The sequence below is a fragment of the Meles meles genome, chromosome 9 (genome assembly GCF_922984935.1).
Source record: "Meles meles chromosome 9, mMelMel3.1 paternal haplotype, whole genome shotgun sequence".
NCBI lineage: Eukaryota > Metazoa > Chordata > Mammalia > Carnivora > Mustelidae > Meles > Meles meles.
In genome coordinates this window covers 14,447,871-14,464,842 of record NC_060074.1, presented here as the reverse complement: position 1 = coordinate 14,464,842, position 16,972 = coordinate 14,447,871, and the positions used below count along the sequence as shown (strand labels likewise).

General features: G+C 36.2%; 1 protein-coding gene across 1 annotated transcript in view; it reads right to left on the bottom strand.

The window, feature by feature from the left end:
* The window catches only part of BMPR2 (bone morphogenetic protein receptor type 2), a 210,823-nt gene that overhangs the window by 8,071 nt on the left and 185,780 nt on the right, over positions 1-16,972 (bottom strand). The window contains exons 11-12 of the mRNA XM_046018542.1: positions 4,798-4,970; positions 774-2,053 (exon numbers count right to left, since the gene is read on the bottom strand). Coding sequence (XP_045874498.1) covers positions 774-2,053; positions 4,798-4,970 — 1,453 coding nt within the window. The remainder of the gene's footprint in view (positions 1-773; positions 2,054-4,797; positions 4,971-16,972) is intronic.

Genomic DNA, 16,972 nt, shown 5'->3' with positions numbered 1-16,972 from the left:
TAATTTTTGAGAGCCAAATCCCTTTAGGCCATTTTGTAGTCCTTGACAACAACCATAAAACATGACTGCTTTTTTTCATAAGGTGCTGTCAGCCTAAAAGAAAAATCACTTGTATAATGTTGACTATTAAAGATTTTGGTGTGCTGTCTTGTGTTATAATCCCTTTAGAGCTAGAAACCATGTATTAAGTTATCTGTCTAGGAGACCTGTGGCAAGATGACATAGGCAGGCAGGAGGCTCAACACATAACTCTTGGACAAGATGATACTAAAAAAAAATCCCCCAAAAACCAAGAACTTCAGTTTAAAAAAAAAAAAATAATGTTTTTTTTCTGAATTTTCTCCAGACTTTAAAGATTTAAGGTTAGTCTGATAAAATCTAGATGCGTATATAATAGATATTAATATACTCAACAACCGTTTCAAAGTTCTACTGACATCATTTTACCTGGTGATTTTAAACTCGTATTTACTTAGTTTCAACCATTCACAGCAAGTACGTGAATTGCATTATGAACCAGCAGCTATGTAAGGCATGTGTTAAAGTTGGTATTAAGTTCGACTGTTGTGACATTGACTAATTACCAACAACAAAAAATTACTTTTTTTCTTTACAACAGTCTGATTACTTTTGAGTCCAACCAAGTGGTTTACCACGTTTCCAAAAGCGGTAAAAATAAGGAATTGCTAGTTGAAAACACAACTTAATTTTTTCTAAGTAATTAAACGGTCCCAAAAGACAAGCAGGAGAGATTAAATGATCCCTTCACTTACACTGCAAACCGCTGCCATCAAGGACATTTGTGGCTGAAAGATCCAGAGAATTAGGCCTCTGTGCTTTTCTGGGTTTTGATGGTCCCGGATCTGCTACTGTGCTTGGAACAACCTGTGTAGGAACATCTTGCTCTGAACATGGATTACTGTTGTTGTTATTGGAATTAGTTCGGCCACCTTCCAGTGGCCGTTCCCTCCTGTCCACAAGACGATCGAGAACACCTTCGTCATGGCCAGCCTGTTGCTCTCGTCTCAGTAAAGGTTCATGCTCATCAGGACTGGAATTAATATTCAGTCGGGTATCCTCACTAATGAATTGATTCTGCAGCATTTCTTGGCCCCTATGTGCCGCTGTGTTGGCTGTCTGGCCAGATGGTACTGCCCCATTAACATACTGGGTAGTGGCAGTATGGGAGTTAACAGTGTGGTTTCTAACTGCCACACCATTCATGGTGACTGTCACCACATGAGGTTCTGCAGCATTGATTGTATTCATCTTGGCAACTCCAGTTTCTACTTGTTTCAAGTTTGATTTGTGCTTGCTGCCAAATTTCAGCCGGGGCTCCTTTGTTGAATTTTTGGTGTTTAAAGGCAAACTAGTAGGTCTCTTAGGAAGGTTTTGTTGCTTGGGCAAAGGATAGATCTGAGCAGGTGGAACATCTGGAATTAAACACGCCTGGCCATTTGCAGCTTGTGTGAAGTCCTGCTGTCCAGTCGCTTCTACTGCAAGTTTTATGAGTGGGTAAAGCAAGCTAGAACTGGTGCTGCTCAGTGGGTCTGGCCCACTGAACTGTTTAAGAGAATGCTCCATGAGATTCTCATCAGAACTTTCCTTGAGGTTCTTATCAACTTCTTTTGGGTCCAGCTTGTTGGTCTCCAAGTCTTCTTCCGTAAGTTGTAAGCAGACAGGGGTTGGCCCAATGGGCTGTGAAACATTGGTGGCATGCAGATTTGTTTCATCTGAGTATGGCATCTCAGATATAGTGGTCATGCCAGTGCTTGGAGTGAGGCCAGTGGTGTTTGTGGTTGTTGTGTTGGTGGACAGGCTGGTGACGCTTGTTTCAGGGCTGGGGATTCGAGCTTGTGCTTGCTGCCGTTCATAGTTAATTGAATTTCGGTTCTTTTCCCCTATAGTCAAAGGTGTGCTAGACATTGAATGTTCGGAGGAAATATTCTTCACAATGCTGTCAGTATGATGGATGGAGTCTTCAATGTATGAGGAAGAAGAATAATCTGGATAAGGGCCAATCTTTGGCACACGCCTATTGTGTGACAGGTTGCTTAAAGAAAGAAAAAAAGTGCCACACTGAGAATGTATACTTATGGCAAACTGACCCTCCAAGTTTAATACCTCTGATTTTAAGGATGAACTGCTTTTTATTTTATTCCTAACCACACTGCACTAGAGGTAATGTAAAAATTCTAACCACACATTTAAGTGTCAATTAATAACTTGCTAAATGCTAGGTTTGTTTTTTTGAAAGATATCATCTATTTATTTGAGAGAGAGAGCACACGAGAGAGAGCAAGAGCTGAAGAGAGGGGCAGAGAGAGAGAGAGAAGCAGATTCCCTACTGAGCACAGAGCCCAGTGGGGCTCAATCCAGGGACCCTGAGATCATGACCTGAGCCAAATGCAGACACTTAACCAAATGAGCCACCCAGGTGCCCCTAAATGCTAGTTTTATATGAATTAAGACTACTGAAAACCTAGTGGATCTAGATATGATTTTTATGGATGTTCATTATTTTGGTTTATAAGAGTTAATTTTAAAAATCTCCCCTATAGCTTTGTAACATTACCAAATATATCTTTATGAACTGTATACTTGCACAACCAGATATAAAGATTCATGAGAGGAGGAGCCACTATATGTTTCTTTTGTACTCCTACAATCCTAGATACATAGTGGCGACTCAATAAATACTTTACCAATTAAGTTACAATGGCCAAATGGTAAAAAGAATATAAGCTTTTAGGTTTTCCCAAAGTGCTTCCATGCTTCCATTAAGAGGAAGTCTAACGGGGTGCCTGGGTGGCTCAGTGGGTTAAAGCCTCTGCCTTCGGCTCAGGTCATGATCCCAGGGTCCTGGGATCGAGCCCCGCATCGGGCTCTCTGCTCCGCAGGGAGCCTGCTTCCTCCTCTCTCTCTGCCTGCTTCTCTGCCTAGTTGTGATTTCTCTCTGTCAAATAAATAAAATATTAAAAAGAAAAAAAGAGGAAGTCTAGCAATGGAATGTACCTTTCTGGGGGTAAATTGAGCCATATCAATGAAACTTCTACAGACTAAGAGTATAACACAGAATGTGACATTCAGATAAAGGAACAATTCAGAACTATTCTCCAGTTATCAAGAGTTCTTCACAGTCCTTATCATACCTTGAGAGGGATGGTTCTTGAGCAACACTCTAAATATATTTAGGTCATTTATAATAAAGGCAAGAGGGGCAGCTGGGTGGCTCAGTGGGTTGAAGCCTCTGCCTTCAGCTCAGGTCATGATCCCAGGGTCCTGGGATCGAGCCCCGCACTGGGCTCTCTGCTCCGTGGAGAGCCTGCTTCCTCCTCTCTCTGCCTGCCTCTCTGCCTACTTGTAATCTCTAATCTCTGTCTGTCAAATAAATAAATAAAATCTTTAAAATAAAATAAAGCCAAGAAAAAAATAAAATAAAGGCAGGGATAGCTTTAACTAAAAAATGGGAACATTAATAGATACAAGTATTAGGAGAAAAGCAGCAGCTCAAGAATGACAGGAGGGTGAAGAATAAAAAAAGTAGTTGTATAGTGCATGATTTTGGGGAAACTATTTAGAAATGACTGTGGACATGAGAAATAGCATGTATAAACATAGAGCTGAATGACTTAGGGGGTGAAAATTATCAATACAAAGGGAGGGTCCCATCAAGGATTTCTTACCATTCAGGAAAAGTTTAAAAGCACTTAGAGTTAAAAATAACTTACTCCTGAAAGAGGTACAAATAACATGCTAGAGCACACAGAAAATACAGAAATCAGGGGAGACAGAAGCAGAAGACTATCCTCAAGTGGCATAAAGTACGAAAATTTAAATTTAGCATTTCTAGTCTTTACCTTCCTTGACTTGCTGAAATATAAGGAACAAGCGTTCACATGCTGAAGCTAATTCAGTCCAAACACACGCAGTATAAACTCAATTTGGGGTCTATAGTTCATAACAGAAATTGCTCTTAGAAATTAGAATAGAAAATAGCAAAAAATAATTCAATAATCAAGTATGGTTTTATCTCAATTTTCTCTGGTAACTCTTTCCTGGATGCTTTTCTGAAAAATTTTAACATGTATTAAATAAAATAACAAATTTTTGGGAAAACATTCCCCCAAACATGGAACAAAGAAACATAGGTTACATTATCTGAAAGTTGCAATTTTTTAAAGGAATTTTTTAAAAAGTCCTTTTATTTAGAATGAAAGATCATAATTTAACAAAGAAATGTCTCATAAAGTAATATTCATGATGGAATAGAAAGACCTAACGAATTACTTTCATGTTAAGTAGTAGTAGTATATTCTATAAACAAAAGATCATTGGATAGGAAGACTGAAATCTTGGTCTCTAGTGAAACAGTGGTTAAATAGCCAATTTCATAGTTCTATTCTCCCTAAAAATAAGTAAATAAGTAAAAAGTAAGAGAAAGAAATAATGGCAACAAATGATAAATGAGACAATATATGCAGAAGTGATTATAAACTTTTGGAACCATAAAGATGTTTTGCTTTTATTATTTTAGGGAAGTAGGGGCATTAATAAGGACTAACCTCTTTTACTATATCTTGAGATATTAAAAAATCACAAATTCCATCTTGCACTTATGCCAAATAAAAATCTCTAGCAAAAAAATGGGCATATTGAAAGAAATATCACAATGTTAGATTGTATGAATTAATCATTGTCTTTTTAGACTGGTTTAATAGTATTTTTTCCCTAATCTCTGTTTAGTCTCAGTTTTCAATACTGGCTGATGAATGTCAAACCCCTCCAAGGTCTTACCGCTCATTCTGCATAGCAGTAGACATGGGATTGACTGTTGGGCTCACAGATTTGTTTCTTTCCCATATCATCATAAGTTCAGCCATTCGCTCCTCAGCACACTGTGCAGTAAGCCGAGCCTCCGCATCCTGGTCCCAACAGTCTTCGATTGTCTCCTTGAGTGACCTCACTGCCTATAATAAAGTACATGTCAAACAGTATATCTTAAAAAAAAAAAAAAAAAAAAACACCTAAGATTTTTAGTGACATGAGGTAAAAGAAAAATCAATTATCTTTAACCAATATTTTACACAGCTATAATAAAATATTTTAGACTTCAGAGATTTGTAAAGGGTTATTTTTCTCAAAAGATGAGGAACTTAATGTAAGCAAGCAAGGAAGGCTTAACTTAACTCCTAAAGAATTAGCCAAAAAAGTGAGGAAGTTGTAAAAAGTTACGTGGTTCATCAAGGTCACAGGTTTCTGACATTGTTCATGTTATTTCTATCAAAACCCACTAATTCCACTTAAAAATGAGTTTTGAGTTTGATGGAATTTTGGCACCAGGCTTTCTTCAATCTCTAGGTTAGCTTTTTTACACCTGGTAAAGAGTACTTCACTCTAACTGTGACGTTTAAAAAGACTTGGCATTTTCTTTTTCTTTAAACTAATTTCAGTGATAGTATCAAAAGCCGTCTATTCTGTAGTATTCATCTTTATCAGCAATGAACAATAGTCTCCCTTTTGGGGAAAGTTGGTTTGAACTCCCTTTTTTAAAAACAGATTTCATAAACTGTCATCCAGAATCCTTTCAGACTTGTTTTTTGGACTAGTGTTTATTAGGCTTCAAAGCTTTTTGCTGCAGATATTCACAGTTCTTGCACTTTTAAAATGCTTTCAAAAAAATTAAGATGAGGGTTGCCAGATCTAACAAATAATGTAGAATAGCACTTAATTCTAATGTTTTAGATAAGTGACAAATCATTTTTAGTATGTATTCCACGCAATGCTTAATCTGGGCATTTTATCTTACAAGGCTATTTTAAGCTAAAATCCTTGTTAGCTTTCTTGGCAATATTTTTAGTGTTTTCCTAATAATTTGTGTTCTCTAACAAATAAATCTTAACCTGCAGAGAATTTGATGGTGTTTGTTGTGGGCATATGCTAAATGAATATCTGCACCATGGCCTACCCCTGATACCATCTTTCTTGCTCCCTTAGTTCTTAAGCTGCCTGCTTCAGTGTGGCATTGCTGGTTCCCCAATTCTGACCACAGCACAAATCCAAAACCTAACTTTTAAGGCTGAAATTTACACTGATTTTTTTTTTAAAGATTTTATTTATTTGACAGGCAGAGATCACAAGTAGGCAGAGAGGCAGGCAGAGAGAGGCGGGGGAGGAAGGAAGCAGGCTCCCCGCTGAGCAGAGAGCCCGATGTGGGGCTCAATCCCAGGACCCTGAGATCATGACCTGAGCCGAAGGCAGAGGCTTTAACCCACTGAGCCACCCAGGCGCCCCTACACTGATTTTTTAAAAGATTTATTTATTTATTTGAGGGGGTGAGGGGGAGAGGGAAAGAGAGAGAGAGTGTGAAGCAGACTCCACACTGAGGGTGGTGCCCATGGTGGGGCTTGATCTCATGACCCTGAGATCATGACCTGAGCCAAAACCAAGAGCTGGATGCTTAACCAACTGTGCCACCCAGGCGCCCCTACACTCAATTTTGAAATCTATTTGAACATATGTTCCAGGCTCTGACTTTTGAGTAAAAATTAAAATTTAAACAACAGATATAGATATCAATTAATAATCCTCTCATTAAATAATCATCTACCTATTTCTCAAAATTTGGAAGAACCTGAAGAATAGATAGTGATCATCTGGAGTTGAAGGAAAACTACCTCCCTGAGGTAGAAGTTTGGTGTTTATGTTAGAAGTACAATTGAATCTGTTATTTATGGTAGTCACATTCTACAAAGTTGCAATACATGCTGAGTTAGTGAACACTGAACCATTTCTCCTAGGGGAAATATAAGGTTAGGTTCCTGTGAGCCTCTGGCCACAACATTTTTGTCAACTGATCAATACATAATCTTGTTTTACTTGCTTTTCTGTTTAAAGATGCCTTTAAAAATAGGTACTATTAATTAATTTTATTAGCTGTGCTCATGACCAACAGCATTCTACATCATCCCCTAACAAAGTAAATCTAGCACATTTTTTCCTTCTTCAAAAGGCGTATCACAGCCTTCCAGTGCTTACGAACACTACTCAGCCCTTTAGCACTATACATGGGAGCTATTTTAAACCAGAAATCACTAACAAAATGCCCCTAAAGTGTGAGAAATACACAAAATAGCAAAAAGGACATCAGTTTATAGTGTAAGAGATGAAACAAAAAGGCAGAGGACCTGTTGACCTCAGTTGGGAACATGTATATCCAGTGACTAAAGTTTTTTGCTGCTCTGTGTTATATCCATGAATGATCATAAAAGCATTCAAAATATAGGCTTTGGGACTACAAATCAATTTTAGCAAGCAGTCGAATTCCAAATATGAAATCCATCAACATGAGAAAAAACTGTATGTAATGGATTTAAAACTGACTTGGATTTGAAAAACAGAGGGAGTTCAGAAATCAGCAATTTTTTTTAAATAAATAGACCTCTAAAAATAGTTACACATTTACCTTAGTGGATTTTGATATTGGTTTGATAAAATGAACTGGGCTTTCAATTTTGAAACAATTTCAATTTTTTTAAAATAAATACATTTAATGTTCCAATGGCATCATAATTATAGATGGTATCTAACACTTATCTTTCATGGATTTGACATTTTAGAAGATTATAGGCCAGTTACTTTTTTTAAAAGGACTTACTTATTTATTATTTGTGGGAGAGAGTAAGAGAATGGGGCTGGGGGGAGGGAAGGACAAAGAGAGAAGGAGAGAAAGAGTCTCAAGCAGACTTCTGCTGAGCAGGAGTCCCCATGTGGGGGCTCAATCCCACAAACCTGAGATCATGACGTGAGCCAAAATCAACAGTCAGATGTTTAATCAACTGAACCACCCAGGGGCCCCAGCCAGTTACTTTTTAGAATCTCAATTTAATGATATTTCCTCATGGTTAGATTCATGGTTTGAAACTTTGGCAGAAAAATCACAAAAGAGATGTTGTGTTCTTTCTTTTCTTTCTTTCTCCCTCTCTCTCCTTCCTTTCTTCCATCCTTCCCTCTTCTTCTTTCTTTTTACGATTTTATTTATCTATCTGTCAGAGAGAGAAAGAGAGCAAAAGCAGGAGGAGCAGCAGGCAGAGGGAGAAGCAGGCTCCCTGCTGAGCAAGGAGCCTGATACAGAACTTGAGCCCAGGACCCTGGGATCATGACCTGAGCCAAATGCAGATGCTTAACAACTGAGCCACCCAGGCGTCCCTACAGATGCTGTGTTCTTCTCATTGCATCTTATCGTGTGGCTCACAATTTTGATTTGTCTCATTACTAGTGAAGTTAACCCTGATCACATGTCTGAATTGGTGCCTGCCAGGTTTCTCTACTATAAAGTTTCATTTTTCCCTTTTATATTCAATCAGGTTTCAGGTTTTTTTTTTGTTTGTTTTTTTTTAAAAGACTGTAATCAGTGTTTTTGGGGTGGAGGAAATACTTAAAGTCTCTGTAAATATATTATTCTCTATTCATCTTTTTACCCACTAGTTATAACAACTTTTGATGCTTCTTGGCTGAATTTCTGTGATGCTTGCTAGCAACAAGACATTTAAAAAATGATAATAAATGCATAATAGAAATATGGACAAAGGGCACATAAACAAGAAGTGCAAATTCCTGATAAAATATGCAAAGATGTTTAATCTTACTATGTTGAGGCAGTATAGTATAGTAGTTAAGAATATTAGTTCCAGTTTTGTAGCAAGAGTGGCAATTAAGAACCTGGCTTACTATCTTGGTTCTAGTACTTACTAGCTGCAAATTGAAACAAGATCCATTTCTACCTATCACATTAAGATAGATAAAAATATTTTTATAATACAAAGTGTCGGTGATGGGAAAGCAGGCACTTATACTACTGTCAGGAGTGTCCTCAGTTTGGAGGGTAATCTATCAATAAGAAATTATAAATGTATTTACCCTTTCAGTCAGCAATACTACTTCCAGGAATTTATTCCTCAAACACATTTATACATTTGTAGAAAAATGTGTGTATATGATGTTTATTGCAGTATCATTTTTAACAGCAAAAGCTACTACCCACATGTCATCTAATAGGGATCTGGCTAAAAACTTGCAGTGTAATGGATACTATATAGAATGAAAAGAATTAGGAAGATGTATATGTTCCCAATTGTTAAGTAAAAATTGTAAGGTAAGTGGATGTAGTAATTCCCATCTATATATTAGAAAGGGATATAAAAACATATAGTCATGTAATCCACAGAAATTTCCAAAGCCTACAGAAGGAATGCAACAGTGGCTGTTTCCTTGGAGGGCCTTTTAGATGTCTGGGGACAGCATTTTTTTTTTTTTTTTTGGTTTTATTTGACAGACAGACATCACAAGTAGGCAGAGAGGCAGGCAGAGAGAGAGGGGAAGCAGGCTCCCCACTGAGCAGAGAGCCCGATGCGGGGCTCGATCCCAGGACCCTGGGATCATGACCTGAGCCGAAGGCAGAGGCTTTAACCCACTGAGCCACCCAGGTGCCCCCAGCATATTTTTTGAAACGCTAAAAATAATTTTTTATTGTTTGAACTCTGAATTTTAACCACATGCATTTAATGAATTTTTTGAATAGGTAATATATGTATGTGTCAATAAATTCAAAAGGTCAGAAAAAGAATACAACCTCCCTTCCCTTCCTATCCACCAACCACACATTCTCCCAGTCTATAGGCAACCAATGTTACCAATTTCTTGGGTATTCTTTCACAGAAACTTTATTACTTTTTTATTCAAACACATACCCATCATATACCACTCACATAGATCTACGCATTCATATTCTTTATTACTAAACATGAAGTGCAACACAATGAAGTATACACACTGAAATCTTTCTAAAACAAAGATTTAGATGTCTTTCCACACAAAACTGAAAGAGAACCTTTCCTTTCCAAAATAGAGCACCCATTCACCAACTGCCCGGAAGAGCTCAGAAACACCAAAATCCAAGCAGCTAAAAATTGTGCATTGGCTGTTTTCTGTATCTGGAGCAAAGAGAGACACTGAATGAGGCTATATTTGTTACTTTTCATTATACAGTTGGAAAATAATTTGTAAAAACACTTTTTCAAAAAGAGACCCCACCTCTAGCCACTCTCAATCCCTGCCAAAATAAGACATTCACCAAGGCACTGTCCTGGATGATGAATAAAATTTGGTAAATAGAAACCGTACCTCTAAGAAATTATATTTAAGACAGAATCATTGTTGATGCATAATAATAGTTAACAACTGTTGAGTTCTTACTATGTACTAGACTGTGTTCTAATTCACTTAATTCTTATTTGAGGTACTATTATCATCCTCACTTTTCATATGCAGGAAAAGAGGCCCAGAGGAAAAATTAGAGCACATAGCTAACAAGTGGCAAAACTAAGATCAAAGCCCAGGCAGCATAGCTCTACAGTTTATACATTATCCTATGATGACTGGCTCTAAACTATGCTGACGGAACACAGCCAGTTCCTAGTGGATAAATAGGTTCTATTATAGAAGTTGTAACTTGATCATTTTTTTGAGAAAAATCTATTATAAGTTCCAAACAAAGTTAAAATAATGGTTACTAAATCATTTATACAAGATTTAGAAGTAAATTAATATGAAATAGGGAAAAGGAAAAATTAGAAAAATAGCTGAGAATTTAAAGAGGTTGACTATATACATGGAATTCTGAGGGTCCTAAAAATAATGATTTGGTCATAGAAAGTTGATCTAGAAGTAAAGCAATGATGAATATCCCAGAATAAGTAAAAAAGTAGATAAGAGAAAATTAAGGAAATAAACTGTATAGAAACAGGAAGATTAATAAGTCACCAATGGGGAGTTAGTTTAAAATCTTTAAACAAATATTAAGAAAGGATTTGACAATTTTGATGAAAACTGTCAAAGCTGACTTAAGAAAAAAATAGATGATTTGAATAGTTCCTGTATCTATAAATTTATAGTTTAAAACTTTCCCACAAAGAAAAATCCAGGCCCCAGTGGTTTCACTATTGAATTCTACCAATCATTCAAGAAGGAGATAATGCCAATTCTATCCAGAAAATCAAAAAGGGAAGGGTATTTCCCAACTCATTGTATGAGGGCATTAGTGAAGATGCCAGAAGAAAGAAACCAGGGAACATGCTCCCACAGAAATACAAAAATCCTGGTAAAAACTGTTAGAATCAACCTTACTGAAGCTCCGGAAGTTAGTCAAATGTTTAGAGCAACCAAGTAAAATGCGAAGACAGAAGTCTGTGTTCCCCATGTAGGAACCTGATTTCCAGAGGGAGGAAAATGATATTGTTCCCAAGGAATTATGGTGTCTGTTCTAACATGTCTGTGAATTCCCTGAAGAACCAAAGAAGGGTGTCTGTCTTTATTCTGCCTAATTCAGAACTTTCTCAAAAAAAAAAAAGTAGAAGATATGACTAAGTGGAGAACATTCCTTGAAATCACTGAAAGCCAAATGAACAAGTGTTCTAGCCTGGGGCAAAATACAAAAATTGAACCACACAAAAGAAAAGCTGGAAGTGAGGAAGGAAAAGCTGGGGTGTGAGACACTTTGGGGGAAAGAGAGTTTTGAAAAACTGCAAATACTGGGAAACCTAGAAAAGCCAAGCACTCATCCAGGGTGGGATGCATGCTCAGACAAGACCATAAGTTTTCATAACTGGCTGGTCATTAGGCTCAGCACTAGCAGAAAGTGAAGGCTAAAGCAGAACTGTAAAGGGTCTGGATGAATGCTAAAGGAGGGCCCCAATACAAAGCCAAACTGCATAGGCTTGGGGAATATTTTAACTTTTTTTCTTTTAATTTCTTTTTGCTCATCAGAATATTCAGAATATCCAGTCTTAAAAAATGACAAAGCTTGCAAAAACCCAAGAATGTATGCCTCATTCAATACGAAAAAAGAAATGAAAGAAACTGTCCCTGAGGAAATTAGATACTGGAGTTACTACAAAAAGATTTAAATATGCTCAAAAGATGAAGGAAACCATGGATAAAGAATTAAAGGAAGTAGGAAAGCAATTTTTCATCAACTGGAGAACAGCAATAAAGAGATATAAATTATAAAAGGGAGCCAGAAAGACACTTTGGAGCTTAAAAGTACAAAAACTGAAATGAAAAATTCACTACAGTGATTCAAACAGTAGCTATGAACAAAGAGAAGAATTACTGGAACTTGAAGACTGAAAAAATTATGCAGTCTGAGGAACAGAAACAAACAAACAAACAAAACGAAGAAAGATAAACAGAGCCTAAAAGACTTGTGAGGTTATCAATCATACCAAAATATACAGAATGGGAACCCCAGAAGGAAAAGGGGCAGAAAGAATATTTGAAAAAGTTAATAGTCCAAAACTTTCTAAATTTAATAATAGAAACAACACATCCAAGAAACTCCATAAACGCTATGTAGAATATACTCAAAAGGTTCTATCCTGAGACATACTGTAATCAAACTATAAAAAGCCAAAGATGAAGACTCTTGACAGCAGCAAGAAAGATGTGACTTGAAATGTACAAGGGATCCTAAATAAAAGTTAATAACCAATTTCTCATCAGAAACCATAGAAGCCAGAGGCAAGGGCATGATACATTTAAAGTACTGACAGAAAACAAGTGGTAACCAAGAATTCTATTATCAAACAAAATTATCCTTCAATAGTGAAGGAGAAATTGAGACATTCTTATATAAACAACAGCTGAGGGGGCTTGTTCCTAGCAGATCTGTCCTATGAGAAATGCCAAAGGAGATCATTCAGGTTCAAGTGAAAGGGCATTAGACAATAACTTGAAGAAATGAAGAACACTGGTCAAAGAAACTATACGGAGGTAAATATAAAAGCCAGTGTAGGGTATTTTTGGTTTGTGACCCTTCTTTTTTTCAAATACAATTTAAGAGAAAAATGCATAAAACAATAATTAAAAATCTATATTAATATGATTCAATATTACTAAGAATAACTAAGAATTACTAATAACAATTCTTATCAAATTGATTTATAGATTTAATTTAATTCTAATAAAAATCCCAACAAGCTTAATGTAGAAATTGAAAAACTGATTATAAAATTCATTGATTATAAAATGTAAAGAACATAAAATAGTCAAGACACTGTGAAAAGAACAAAGGTAGAGGACTAATGTTACCTGATTTCAAGACACAGTAAAATGCTGAAGTATTGGCAATGAGACAGACATATATGTCAATGAAACAGAATAAAGAGTCCGGATATAGACCCACATACATACGGACAATGAATTTTTGACAAGGACTAAAAAAGCAATTAATTAAATGGAGAAAAAGTAATCTCTAAAAATAAATGGTCGGGAACAATTAGATATCCATATATAGAAAAATGAATATTGATCCATACCTCACACTATGCAAAAAATCCAAAAAATAAGAAAAAACAACCTCAAAATGGGTCATAGACTTATACAATTTCTAGAAGAAAATACAGAAGATACTTTTTGTGACCTTGGGTTACACAAAGATTTCTAAAATATGAAACTAAAAATATATCCATGAAAGAAAAAACTGATAAATTGGGCTTCAGCAAAATTAAAACTCTCTGCCCTTATAAATATACTTTTAAGAGAATGACACAAGCCACAGTCTGGGAAGAAGTATTTTTGAATCATAAATCTGATAAGGGACTTGTATTCAGAATATATAAAGAACTTCAAAACTTAACAGTAAGAAAACAATCCATTCAATTTAAAGTAGGCAAAAGACCTGAATAGACATGTCATCAAAGAAGTAACAAGGATGGCAAATAAGCAAATGAAAAGATGATAAATATTACTAGTCATCAGCGAAATGTAAATTAAAATCATAATCAGATACTACTACACACCTATTAGAATATCTAAAATTAAGAAGTATGGTCATACTTGGCAAGGATGTAGAGGAACTGAAACTCTCATGTACTCCTGGTGGGAATGTAAAACAGTACAGCCACTTTGGAAAAATGTTTGGCACTTTCTCAAAAAGTTACGCAGACATGTACTACATGATGCACCCGTTCTACTCTTAGGTATTTACTCAAGAGAATAAAAGCAGATGTCCATACAAAGACTTGCACGTGAAAGTTCATAAGAGCTTTATTTCTGGTATCCCAAAACTGGAAACAATCCAAATATTCATCACCAAGTGAATGGGTAAACCAATTGTAGCATTCAAAAGAACTGTTCCATTCAAAGGAACGCTACTCAGCAATACAAAGGAATAAACTACTGAAGTATGTATCAACATGAATGAATCTGAAAATGATTAAACTATGTGGAAGAAGCCAGATAAAAATAGTACATACTGTATGGTTCCATTTATATAAAATTCTAGAAAAGGTATACAAATCATTAGTGACAGAAAGCAGATCAGTAGTTGCCTGGGGATTCATGGAGAAAAGAAAGAGGCAGGAAGAAGAAACTACAAAAGGACAAAAGAGAAATTTGGGGGGTAACTGACATGTTCATAATTGTGATTGCAGTGATGGTTTTATGGGTATATACATATGTGAAAACCTAACAAACTGTGTATCATTAATATGTGCAGTTTAATCCATATCAAGTATATCTCTTTCAAATGTTAAAATTTTTTGAGGGGAGAAAATAAGATTAAGAAAATTATAAATATTCAGGTAAAATCAGATGAGAGCTTCAACAAGGGACTCTAACTGCATATATATAAATAATGATATCCAACATTTGGGTAAATGAGATAAAGGGGATATCATTCAAAACACTGATGAAGAAAGATAAGCAGGAAAAAAACTGGGGAAAAAGACAAGAAATTTAAAAAATCTTTCCTCTGTAATAATAGGAAAATGGAAGTGGGGCTCATGAATAGGTTATGAAATGAGTTTAGTGGGTTGAGAACCAACATTTAAAACAAATAACTACAGCAGTCTCCCCAAACTGAAATACTCTAGACTAGAATAGCAAATAAGAGAACACAGAATACATAGTAAGGTTAAGTATTAAAGACACTATATCATGATGTATACTTGCATTTCCTAGTGTAGGCTGTATGAGAAAAAAGCATGGAAAATGTTGAATTATAGACCACAGCAAGTTTGCTGATTTGTAAAGAAGAGAAATATAAAAACTAAAATAAATGTGAAAAGAAGAAGGGATAGCTTCTGGAACATATAGTACATTTTAGAAGACTAGATTTAATGGGGTGGAGAAAGCAGAGACTAGAGGAGGCAAAAAACAACTGAGAAAGTTTCAAACTTCTTTAAAAAAAAAAAAGATTTTATTTATCTATTTGACAGAAAGAGACACAGCTAGAGAAGGAACACAAGCAGGGGGAGTGGGAGAGGGAGAAGCAGGCTTCCTGCAGAGCAGGGAGCCTGATGTGGACTCAATCCCAGGACCCTGGGATCATGACTTGAACTTAAGGCAGTCACTTAAGGACTGAGCCACCCAGATGCCCCAGTTTCAAACTTTTATATGAGAATATATTTAGATAAAACTGCTGAGTAAGAGAGGTTATGCAGAACTAAGACTAAGGATTAAAGATAAATCAGACAAATGATTTCAAGAGGGGAAAGAGAACAAGCCAGTATTCAAGACAGATTAAGAAATGGAAGTTAAAAATTTAAAAAAGAGGGATGCCTGGGTGGCTCAGTTGGCTAAGTGTCTGCCTTCAGCTTAGGTCATGCATGGTCCCAGGGTCTTGGGATCCAGGACCACATCAGGCTCTTTGCTCAGCTGGGAGCTTGCTTCTCCCTCTGCCTGCTCTTCCCGCTGCTTGTGCTCTCTCTCCGACAAACAAATAAATAAAATCTTAAAAAAAAAATTTGGAAAAGAATTAAGCATGAAGAATGTTAGCGTAGTTGAACAAATTATACCTTAAAGTTTTAGATGTGAGACAAAAAGCTATTTTAAGATTTATTTGAGAGTAAGAGAGGGAAAAGTTGTGGGGGGGGTGTGGGCGGCGGATAGAAAGGGAGAGAGAAACTCTAAGCAGATTCCATGCTGAGCATGGAGCCCTATGCAGGACTCAGTCTCATGACCCTGAGATCTCAACCTGAACTGAAACCAAGACCAAGAGCTGAACACCTAACTGACTGCACCGTCTAAGCACCCTGGAAAAAACTATTTTAAAAATAAAATTCATCTATAATTTTTTGTTATTCCAATTTAAACTGTGTGTACATATATGTAATTGTTACAACAGTTCATTTTTACTATGAATTCTGAAAGTACAGAGGGGGAAAAAAGAAAAAGTTATTCATGAATCCAATATTCAGAGATAACTATGGTTAACATTTTCATGTATTTTCCTCAGACTATTGTCTGTTCTTTCATTTTTATCAGGAGACTATTCTTCCCCGTTTTATTGACTGATCTATGTTTTGAGTCCTTGGCAATTTTTTAAGAAAGATTTTATTTATTTATTGGACACAGAGAGAGCACAAGCAGTAACAGTCACCTTACAGACATTACAGTCGCACTAAATTCATATCTTTCAATAGTTACCCTGAAAGTAAATGGGCTAACTATCCCAATCAAAAGACAAAGGGTATCAGAATGGATAAAAAAAACAAAACCCATCAATATGCTGTCTACAAGAAACTCATTTTAGATCCGAAGACACCTCCAGATTTAAAGTGAGGGGGTAGAAAACAATTTACCATGCTAATGGACATCAAAAGAAAGCTAGGGTGGCAATCCTTATATCAGATCAATTAGATTTTAAGCCAAAGACTATAATAAGAGATGAGGAAGGACATTATATCATACTCAAAGGGTCTGTCCAACAAGAAGATCTAACAATTTTAAATATCTATGCCACTAACATGGGAGCAGTCAATATATACACCAATTAATAACAAAATCAAAGAAATACATCAACAATAATGCAATGATAGTAGGGGACTTTAACACCCTCCTCACTGAAATGGACAGATCATCCAAGCAAAAGATCAACAAGGAAATAAAGGCCTTAAATGACACACGGGGACCA